Source organism: Camellia sinensis, chromosome 1 (assembly GCF_055761805.1).
Source record: "Camellia sinensis isolate YWXY chromosome 1, ASM5576180v1, whole genome shotgun sequence".
NCBI lineage: Eukaryota > Viridiplantae > Streptophyta > Magnoliopsida > Ericales > Theaceae > Camellia > Camellia sinensis.
In genome coordinates this window covers 107,952,987-107,964,906 of record NC_138961.1, presented here as the reverse complement: position 1 = coordinate 107,964,906, position 11,920 = coordinate 107,952,987, and the positions used below count along the sequence as shown (strand labels likewise).

General features: G+C 35.3%; 1 protein-coding gene and 2 pseudogenes across 3 annotated transcripts; all 3 read right to left on the bottom strand.

Annotated features, from left to right (window-relative positions):
* Positions 1-775: 775 nt before the first annotated feature.
* On the bottom strand, positions 776-6,336 carry LOC114310136 (glyoxylate/succinic semialdehyde reductase 1). 3 transcript variants are annotated; one of them, XR_003646009.2, is made up of 5 exons: positions 3,020-6,336; positions 2,767-2,937; positions 1,265-1,336; positions 1,135-1,192; positions 776-1,027 (listed from the first exon to the last, which is right to left on the bottom strand). XR_003646009.2 is itself a non-coding variant. In XM_082881758.1 (4 exons), exons 1-3 carry the CDS (start codon positions 3,113-3,115, stop codon positions 1,160-1,162), a joined length of 300 nt encoding a protein of 99 aa, XP_082737884.1. In that variant the 5' UTR covers positions 3,116-6,327; the 3' UTR covers positions 776-1,027; positions 1,135-1,159. The 3 variants fall into 3 exon arrangements, 1 of the variants encoding a protein (XP_082737884.1); XR_014336997.1 differs by having other exon boundaries at positions 1,265-2,305; positions 3,020-6,321; XM_082881758.1 differs by lacking the exon at positions 1,265-1,336 and having other exon boundaries at positions 3,020-6,327.
* Positions 6,337-10,639: 4,303 nt separating this feature from the next.
* On the bottom strand, positions 10,640-11,191 carry LOC145813931 (secreted RxLR effector protein 161 pseudogene; annotated as a pseudogene).
* Positions 11,192-11,581: 390 nt separating this feature from the next.
* Positions 11,582-11,920, bottom strand: LOC145813915 (putative mitochondrial protein AtMg00820 pseudogene; annotated as a pseudogene).

Genomic DNA, 11,920 nt, shown 5'->3' with positions numbered 1-11,920 from the left:
TCAGCTTGGTCACCTAGAAAATAAAAACAGTCACCACTCAAGGTGTACATCGTAACTCTCTGACAGTGACAATCTATAACAGCACGGTATGAAGACAACCAATCTATGCCTAAAATGACATCAAAACCCGATATATCTAACAATACGAAAGCAAAATGAAGTTGGTGACTAGCAACCTCTATTACACATCCGCAACATTTTCGATCCAAGACAACCTTACCCCCAACTGGTGACTCTACCTTGAGCGGAGACGCTAACTAAGCCACTTCTAATCCCAAAACTGATGAAGGAATGAGATGCACTAGTATCAATCGACACACTGGCAATCGCTACAACAAAAAAGGGTTTTTACGGCGCGCATTGCACGATGTAAAAACCCTTCTATGACGTATAAGGTAATGTTGTGTTATGACCAGTCATGGAAAGTCATTCACTTTCAATGGCATGCTATAATATGCTGTTAAAAACTTTTAACAGCGGATCTTATGCGTCGTGTTTGACTTTTCTGCAATTACTTTTGCACGCCGTTCATTAAAGAGACAAACCACGACGTTCATTGCTAGTTGTTTAATATTTAATACAATGACTTATTTTGCCTACCGTAGATAGTCCAAATTTCACAACATTTTTTGCATGCCGTAGAATATGTGTATTTAAAATTATAAAAAAAAGTAGGTTTTATTTCATCTGTTCTATACAATCTAAAAAAATTACAAATAAGTTTCACAAATATACATATATATATATATAAGAGTATCAATCAAACACCAAATTATTATTTCAAACACCAAAAAAAACTATTTATAAGTTTCAAACATCCAAAAATTGTCTGTACATTACAAATCATCCAAAGACTTACCTCCTAATATAGCTCAAGAAGGTTATTAATCAAGTTATATGAACGAATCAAATTATGAGTAACAAATACTAATAGATTATTGAAAAATATACTAGGTAGAACTCTGGCCCATGAGATTGAGAATCTTCAACCATATTCTCGCAATGACTGCACTAACTCAATGTCCTCCTGAAATAATCATAATAAGATAAAATTAATTTGACGATCTCTTTTCATATCTTCGTTATGCAATTTAAATGTACAGACTAATTATAAAATAAATGCAAATCTAATACCAAGTAGTGGTATAATGATCATTGGCTACATCTCCATTTGCACCATTTCTTTGGCCACCTAAATGAATAAACAAACAGTTAGTCAAAAACCAATCCTATTACAGTTGCTGAAGAAGGTGCTTAAACCCACCTTCATGTCCCACTAATCAATTCTTGAACTTCTGCCTCAAAGTCATAATCTGTATTTCGATTCCATTGCCTCCTAATAATTAACAATGTCAATTTGAAAGCTCACAATAAATTATGACAAGTGAGTCAAATCCATGATGAATTTGTTTCTTTCATGTGTTCTATTCTCCTGTTGTTCTTTTATTATTTCGAGTGTGTGAGCTACTTTTTTTTTTAATTATTATCAGCAAAAGAGAAATATTATTAATGCGAAGAAATATGTACAAGAGAAAATTTTGGATTGAAAATGCATCATTGTCAGTGGAACACATCCTAACTATGTTGGCACCCAAAGCAAGGCCAATCATGTGCACAATCCAAAACAACAATAGATAAGATTGATGAACCACATACCCAATCAATCAATGGGTCTGCATTGTGCCATAAAATCAGAGTTTATATTAAAAATGGGCTCAAGATAGTGGGTCTCATAGACAGCATCAGTGACCATCAATAAACACTAACCAATTTTCTAGTATTTAATTTTGAACACCCTATATTTAAGGACCCAATACAGCAGTAGTATTGGTAGAGCAGTGACATGTCTGCGAGGGACCTATATGACAAATGGAATGGGGATCAATACAGTTAAAAGGCATAAATAAGACAAGGTTAAACCCCTTAACCCAAAATAAGGAATGAAAATAAAACACAAAATAATGCTTTACCGTCATCATTGCCTGAGGTTTATTAATTCAAGAAGTCGACTTTCTCTGCCATTGCAGGTATTAGCAATGGAGAAAGAACCAAAAACACTAAAACAAAATAACAGTAAGGTAATGCAACAGATTAACACAACTGCTTTCAACAACAACAAAAGGAAATAAGAGAACCACAAAATCTAAATTCCTAAGTTCAAGGCTGACATGCCCATAAAATCATCAAGGGATTCTGTACTCTCCTGTTGGCCTCAGTTGAAGAAGTAGGCCTAGTAGTAGAACCAGGGGTTCTTATGCTCTCTGGATCTCTTATCAAACTGCAAGGTGTGCTTTCCCTGGTGCTCCTATAAGATAATGTGTATTTTTTCTTACAATCAAACTAACATCTAGAGAGAGAGAAAACAATAAAAAGCTATGAATAAAAGGCTATGAATGAAGACATATTTTAGGTACAAGAGGCACCAATTGACAACTTAGAATGTTTAGTACTTGTTTCTAATTTTATTTATTTCTTGTTTTTTTTCCCTCATTTTCCTTATTTGGTTATGGAATATATGGGATTAAGTAAAGAACAAACTTACCTTTGATTGAATGAATATTGATTAAGAGATAAATATGAAACCCTAGAGTGGTTCTCGTTTACAGGTTCTACACCAATGAACTTTTCTGGCTAAACTATAAGGATAGATAATAGCATGTCTTCAGTTGTATATTTAGCTCATTGTTAAGACTACTAAACACATGCTGCTCACAGTGAGCATTATGTTCAGATAAAGGTAAGAGAGAAGCAAACAAATGGCCTTACCTCATTAGCAGCAACTGCCACTGGCATTGATACTGCATTTTGATCACCGAAGGCAAGAGCCAACCTCATGTCCTTCTGCTGATGTTTCAGAGAAAATGCAGGGGAGTAGCTCTTTCGGTTCATAGTGGGTCCTTTCATCTTAAACATTGGATTAGCTATTGCACCTAGGTCCTACCAGAAAGCAAGCAAGACATCAAGAGTCAGCTCAAAATTAACAGAAATCTGAATAAAAAGATTCTAGTTTTTGTCTCACCAACACGTCAAGAAGAGTTTTGGGGTTAAGTCCACTTTTGTCAGCCAATATGAGTCCTTCAGAAAATGCATTTATCATACTCCCAGCCAATTTCATCCTCCATAATTATAGAGCATACACAAATGCACAAGCAAATGTCTAAACAAGAACTTAATTGCAAATGATCAAAATTATATATCTACTTTTGAGACCACAAAGGCCCTTTAGTATAGTATTTGGATAGCTTTTTAAAAAAACAACAGATTTTTTGGAAGCAAAAATACAAAAATACAAAAAAAAAAAAAAATGGCATTGGAATTAAGAGCAAAATTTTTTGGAAGCAAAATTTAGGTGAAACAATAGTTCTATTACCACCACCATCAATGGCCTAACCTTGATTTTTTCCTCATAACCATCGATGGCCCAATACCATTGCCAGCACCTAAAATGGTTGATCACCACCATAGAGGTTATGAAACAGCCATAGATGTCAATCTATATCAAAACTACCATTACTAGGATCACCATGACACATCTATTGATGCCATTTGCAATATGACACATCACATCATTATTACCACTGTATCCCATACTACCACAAGCACTTCACTATTGACACACCCATCATATCTACAACCATAGCGACCATCAAGGACCTATGACTACCATCCTTACAGTTACCATGATGGTTACAAACAAAGTCACGCTTCTCTATTTGCAGTACGATATCATTTTTGCATCGCAATCTACCAAATATTATTTTCAGCTTTTTCTTTGCAGACAAACAACAAAATAGCAAATATATGTTTATTTCTTAATTCATATATATACCTTCCAAAAGTTAATCCAATTGAAATATAAAACCAATAAGTACCTTAAACACCTTTTGGCTTAGAATTTTGGACGATACATTACAAGGATTTTAAATTATTAGTGAAACTTACTAGAAAAGGCCTTTGCCAATGACTATGAATGGCAATATATTAGCCATAACAACCACAAATAGCTGAGTCTTATTTAATGAACTTGGAATCATTTAGATTATCTAAGGCAATGGAAAATCATTAATATGCTTATATTAATGCTTCTCCTATGTAAAACATTTTCGGAAAGTGTAAAACAAAGAATAAAGAACAGGAAATACACTCGGCCGAAGTTCTGGGTTTTTTCGCAGCATGCTTTTATGAGGGCCCGACAGGAAAACAAAAATAGAGCAAGGATTAGATGACACTAATTAAAGGCCATAATATACAAATAAGAACACAATTCCTCACAAGGAAAAATCTAAAATCTCATAGGCATAAAAAAAATTAGAATATTCATTCATCTTTTGTTATCCTCTTGCACTATCTTATCATTTCAATAAGTTGCCACACATCGCCTCTAATGGTGTAAGGTACAAGAGAGTCCCCAAATATACAAACTAGAAGAACCAAGATAAGAAGAAAGATATTGCATGAACAACCACAACAGTAATGTAACCTAAGGAAAATTACTCACAGTGCACTAGAGTATTTGGTTGGAAGTGGTGCCATAATAGACTTTATTTTGTTGATCAGCGCTTGCATGTCCTGTCCTAAAACCAAAAGCATAAGCATAGCAATTTTAAGTTGCTCAAAGTCGAACCATCCAATGTATTACAAGTGTTTGCAATAATAATTGCCAAAAAGAATACCATGGGTCCAGTTGTTTCCCAGAAAGAGCCAAAAGGAAAAATAATAAAAGAGCTTTCACGAGTGCAGATCAACGGTACCAGATGTTCAGAAGGCAATGTATCTATTTAATGGTTGTGTGGCCTCAGCCTCCACAAGTGACGCTAGGACCTAGCCAAAAAACCATGATTTTATCCCTACCTCACCTCCATAAGACCAAACATTTTCACACAAACTAACAAAAGCAAAGCTAGCATTGGACGAAGGACATATATATAATTTAAATTACAACACAACACAACATGTAAGTGTATGATAAAAGAGAATAACTGAATCCAAAATCAAGGCAATATCAATGAATATTATGTGATATTACAATAAAGAAGCATAATGAATTATAATCATAATAATGTTGATCATAATTTGTAACTAGAAAAATTAAGTAGAAAAGGAATAAATGGTGAAAAAGAATTAACCAAACTTCTCTTTGTTCATCATCAATATACATGTATATATCTTTTCCTTTTGGTAATATTATGTGTATATATAAATATAGGTTAACATTCTAAGTGGAAAAAAAAAATCACATAATTGCTCAATAACCACTTACTGAAGCACCATTAAACAATAAGATAATCTAGAAGGCTAAAAAATGTAAGAAATCATCAAAGGCTGTGTGTAGTAGTCTACACTTTTTCTTTTTCTTTTTTTATAATCTGTGTGTAGACATCTCATTCGGTTCGTCTCTAAAATGTTCTCAACATACAAATAAGAGGTTCAAAAACTAAATGAAATTTAGCCAACAACCTAGAGAAATGTTCAAATCAAGTAGCCAAAGCATTAAATAAATAAATTAAATAAAATGAATCTTCGAATCAAAAATATGTTTCAAAATCAGATTCTACACCGCATTGATAAAAATAAATTGAATGAGAAAAAATTCATGTTGAACTTCGCGATGAGACGAAGAGAATTTGGGAGCTGAGAGAAAGATGTAGGGATTACAAAGATAGAGACATAAAAATTAGAATTAGATCAGAATAATTAAAAAATTACTTTGATAATATGCACTATTTTAATAAGTTGTATAAATTGGAAAGAGTGAATAATAATAAATCATGAAAAATAATCTGGGAGGGAACCTTGGTGATGAAGACGACATTAAGTTCGGTCTTGCAGATGCAACAATGACGATCATTGCACATAAACTGAAGTCGAGCGACACAAGTCGAGCACATCTATCGGTGGCCCTACGCTCCATAGGTTACCCATTCCAGGGTCTCTGCGCACACCGCACATCTATCGTCCATTCTGTGTGTGTGTGTTTGTGTGTGTGTGTGTGTGTGTGTTTGTTCTCTATTCTCTATCTAATCTAAAAGATCAAAACACCAATTGAATCAAAATCAGACCCAAGGTTGAATTGAAGAAGACGGAGAGAAGATCTAGAATTTTTACGCAGCTATACAAATACATGATTATTATAAATAAATAATAAAAAAATATGAGATGAGAAGAGAGGTAAGTTGGTCGGTAGTTTCATCGAGAGAAGATGATGGCAAGAGAAGAGGTGGTCGGTGGTCGGCAGGGTCCCGATAGCGGTGGTCGCAAGAGGAGAGAGACGAAGAAGAAGGGCTAGAAGAGAGGCAGATAACACTTAGAAAGAGAGACTAGTGTATAAGAGAAAAAAGTTTCTAACATATATATATATTTTGTTGAATTGGCGCCAGAAAATTTCATTTTGGCGCTTTTTTTTCTTTTTCTTTTTTTTGAACATACAATTCAGACATGCATTGTGCATCGTAAAAAGGAAATATTTTAAAGGCAGGCGATGTCTGCGTCATAAAAAGTGCAATACTTTTAACGGCGGGCGTTGTGTGCGCTGTGAAAAGTCCAATACATTTCATGGCTGACGTATGTGTGTCGTGTATAGTTGATGTATTAACGACATGCCATATGCATGTCATAGAAAGTTTTATTATTTACGGCAAACATTCCAAGCCATAAAAAAATCATCATTATTAGCATTCACAACCTACACAATAGACACGCCGTGGTTGGAAAATTATTTACAACATGCAAAAAAAGTAAGTCATAAAAGTGAGAAACCACAGCTTGCATTTACTATATGTCGTTAATGTATAGCCGTAAAAACTCAGTTTTGTTGTAGTGAATAGAATTGAACAACAAAAAGTTACCTCTCATAACAGAGGATACTGGCAATTGATCTGGTGCAATAATAGCATACACACGCCTTGTGAGTCTCTATTCTACCTGCTCACCCCTTGGAGCATAGGATTGATACACTGATTGAGCCAAAGAGGCTCCTGGAGTGGCCCTCGAGGCATGTGCTAAATGGGTAAGCTGATGGCTCTGTGTTTGCCTCGAACCAGACACACTAGATGTGCCACCTGCCTGAGTGCAAAACCTCCTCAAATGCCCCAACTGCCCACATTGATAACAGGTAGGCAACTGTTCTCTCCTTTAACTTTGGCTCTGAGGACAAGCCGAAAATGATGCAGACTATTGCCCTCTTACTCTCTGCGGGCAAACTAAAGACTTGTGGCCTAGCTGACCACACCTGAAACAAGTGATCCCACCTTGACTATCTCTTCCTGAACCAGAACGCGGTACGGAAAAAGTTGATCTGAACTATGCTACATGGGACTGCTATGCGGTGGAACCCCTCTGCCGTTTGTTGTCTCGAGTCTCCCCCTGAACCTCTTAACTCCTCTGCCTAGAGCCCCTCACCCGCTCCTCCTCAACCTAGATCATGGTCTCAAGATGAGCCACCGTCTCCTAAAGGTGACCGTAATCCCTAATCATAGACCCGGCCACCTTGACAAGGAGCTCAGTCCTCAACCTCTTCTCGAACTTGATACAATGGTGTTCCTCTGTCACCACAAGTTCCAATGCGAATCTAGAGAGGCTAGTAAAAGAGGTCTCAAACTCAGCTACTGGTGTGTTCAACTACTTGATCTTCAAGAACTGATTCCCCAACTTCTCCCTAGCACTAGGAAGCAAAAACTTGTCCTGAAAGGCATTGACAAAGGTCTCCCAAGTCACTCCAATGCGCCCTCGCGCATACTTCCACCATTGACCCACATATCCCTTCAGCTAGAAGGATGCCAAGGTTACCCTCAGTCGTCATCCTCAATGCCAAGCATCTCGAACATCCTCAACATCTATTCAAGCCACTCATCCACCTTCAGTGGCTCTTTCGGATCTCCCAAAAATCATTTGGATTTGACTGGAAAAACTTCCTCTTCAAAAAAGACGGCCTTATCTCAGCAACATGGGCCTTGACTTGATTATCAGTCTTGAGAATGTCCATGGATTCCCGTAAAGCTCCAGCCATTTCACAGGCCAAATGTCATGACCCGATAGAGATACTTTAACACAATATATGAACCTTAATGAAGTCATAAGGTAAATGCACGTGCATGTCGTTTATCAAACATTTCTCATTTCTATCTCAAAACTATACAATGCCAGATTATATATCAATTCATGAAAATAATCCTTTTTATAATAGAAAATATGGTAGTGGATACAAAATACTGGGAATCTCTAGGTACGTGTCTGCCAGTAGGCTATACAAGCACTACCAAAGCCATTTTACCAATACTAACCCGAAGGATCGACACCTAACCGCGTATGTTTTTGGACTTTCACTAAGGGCATACAAGCCAACATTATAACCATAACCACAACCACAACCACAACCACAACCCTTTTTTCTCAAAATAATACATTTTCAATGTTTTAAGTATGCAACAATGCTCAATGTAGGATGTATGAGTAATTAGTTTCAATTCACCTAATCCACATGCAATTTCTACAATAATCAAAGCTACCATCTATCGATAGTTCAAAACAGATATTTCTAACGATTATATAATTTCCAACAACAAATATAATCTCTTCATTTTCAAAATGGAAGTGATGTTACATATCCAACTTTACCATCATCATCAACATAAACATTGTTCCATTCTTACCAAACCTAGCATCATTTTCTATTTTCTTTCACAAACCAAATATCCATAATTTTAGAACAAAAACCTCCTTTATTTACAAAATCAATTTTAAGTAAAGAAATCCACCATTTTAACATATCTCAATCATAAACACATTCCCACAACCTTTCTCAAGAACCCATTCGCAAATCCATCTTTTTTCAATTCAAAACCAAACCCTAGGTCTAATCCAAAATTCCCAAATCACTAGATTCTATCAATAGACAAATAACTAAAGTAAAAATCAAACTAAAGGTTGAAGAAATCCCAACCTCAAGAATAGAATACAAGAGAGAGCAAGGTTGAAGATTGGTGAAGCCGAAAATAATAACTCTTCTGATTAAAATGAAGCTCTCAACGTGCTCTACCTTTTCTTCAATGGGCTATGGTGAGAAAACCAATGGATTAAGAGTATTTAGAGCTCGAATGCAAGAACTAGAGAGAGAGAGAGAGAGTGAAGATTTAGGGTTTTTGAAATGTTTAGAGAGAGAGAAAGAGATGAAAAAGTGACACGGAATGCCCTTTTCTCAGACTGATATACGCGCAAACCACTCGAGTGTTACACACAATAAGTGACACCGCTCTAACGACCAAAAACACCACTCGAGCGCATAATGACCCCCTCCTAGAAGTTCAGACCTACAATAGACCGCTTGAGCGCAAAAAAGACCGCTCGAGGGAAGATACTACACTTTCAGTAGTTTTGCAGACTGTAAAAGACAGCTCGAGCACAAGAAAGACCGCTCGAGCGAACAGGCAACAATTCTTTTGAAAAACTAACTTCTAACCTATTTCAAACACAACCATAACTCCCAAATAATCAAACTCCACTAGCAACAGGATGAAAATGAAACAAACAATAGTTAAGGACATGGATTCCCGTATTCAAAAGTAATGAATAGGTTGAGTCTAAACCGGAATCGTTATATTAATGATCCCCAATTTTCTTTCTTCTCGTACATACGAGATGGCAATATGAATGTCCAAAAATTTAGTAGTTATCAAAACAAACGGATTATGGTGGAACTAATTCTTCTAGAATAATTTATCCATACAAATGAAATAAAAGAAAGAAAGAATACATAAATAAAAAAAATGTAAACAACAGATAACTCAATTTTGTACCAGTAACAAGCATCTACACATCCAAGGCTAAGATGACTAAATAAACCAAAGTTTGCTCCATGACTTAAAATTTTGACAAATTGAAAGACTAAAGTTAGGGTGCTCATTTAGAATAGCCATTTTCTCTCATATTTTCAAAGGGTTTTTTTTTTTTTGGTTCCTTTTTCTTTTTTAAATAATCACTAGGAAATAAATTGAGGAAAGAAAAGTTATATTGTGCAACAGTGAAATTTAAATTCAAGTATCATGTTTAGTAAGAAAATGTTTTATCTATTAGACTAGTCATTTGGGCTTTTCCGAACTAATAATATAGTCTATAGTAATTTTTGGTTCAATATGTTAGCTTTTAATAAAACTCTCTTTAGAATGAACTATTATTTTTTATTGAATTTAGCTTGTATTGATCTTGAATTTTTTCTCTTATTATTTTCTTTGCCTATAGGCTTACATCCTTTTATATAGAAAATGGTATACATAAGTTCAATGAACAACCTTACAACTAACTAAGTACATGAATATAATGTAGACAATGAACCTAATAAATATAAAACACATGAATATAAAAATACATAAATACAAAGAATACATAAACCCAATGTATCCAACGTATGCAATGTAAATATTGCATTAATTTTAATACTCCCCCTTAAAGCCATATCGCGTGACACCTAATATTTCTCTAAAAAATTCAAATTTGTCCCTTGGTAAAGCTTTGGTGAAGATGTTTGCAACTTGATTTTCAGTCTTGCAATACTTGATTTGAATCTCATTATCTTCCACAGCTTCTCTAATGAAATGATGTTTGATAACAATGTCTTTGGCATGAGAATGATAGATGGGATTCTTGGTCATAGAATAGCAGACTTGCTATCACACATAATTGGAGTAGCTTCACCTTGCTTCTCACCAAAATCATCCAAAAATCTTCTTAGCCAAATTGCTTGTGTAGTTGCCAATGATGCTGAAATATATTCAGCATCAGCGGATGATTGTGCCACAGTTTGTTGTTTCTTGGATGACCATGTAATTACACCCAATCCAAGAGAAAATGCATACCCATAAGTGCTTCTCATATCATCAACACATCTAGCCCAATCACTATCACAAATTCCAAGTAACTTTGGATCAACAAATTTCTCATAAAAAATTCCATAATCAAGTGTACCTTGAATGTATCTTAACACTCTTTTTGCAACCCCAAAATGAATTTGGATTGGACTGTGCATAAACCGAGACAATAAACTTGTAGCATACATGATGTCCGATCTTGTAGAAATCAAGTGCAACAAACTTCTTACCAAACTTCTATAACAAGATGCTTCTGCTTGTTTGCTTCTATCTTTCTTTGACAACTTTCCATTCACAATCAAGGGAGTAGCAATTGATTTGCAATTCTTCATTTTGAATTTCTCAAGAAGTGTTTGAGCATACTTCTTTTGGCAAATTAAAACACCACCATTGTTTTAGTAGATTTCAATACCTTAAAAATAATGCAATAGCCTCAAATCACTCATTTCATATTTCTTCATCATTTCCCTTTTAAAATCTTCAATCAATTTTTCCTCACTACCAGTAAAAACCAAATCGTCAACATAAAGTGAAACAATGAGAATACCGGTTGTACCTTGTCTCCTGATGTACAAAGTTAGCTCACTTTTGCTTATTTGAAAACCCTTTTCATTAAAGCAAGCATCAATTTCACTATACCATGCCCGGGGTACTTGCTTTAGGCCATATAAAGCCTTCTTCAACTTATACACTTTATTTTCTTTGCATTTGACAACAAAGTTTTAAGGTTGATCAACATACACCTCTTCTTCTAATTTTCCATTCAAAAATGCTGATTTTACATCAAATTGGTGCAAGAACCAACCCTTTTGAGCCGCCAAAGCAATGATAGCTCTAGTTGTATCAAGTCGAGCCACAGGAACAAAAGTTTCTTGGAAATCAATTCCGGGTTGTTGTGAATACCCTTTCGCCACAAGTCTTGCTTTGTTCTTTTGAATAGAGCCACCCAGATTAAACTTTGTTTTGAAAATCCACTTCACACCAATTATTTCTTTTCCTTTTGATTTCTCCACTAGCTCCCAAGTCTTGTTCTTCTCAATCATATGAATTTCATCGTCCAT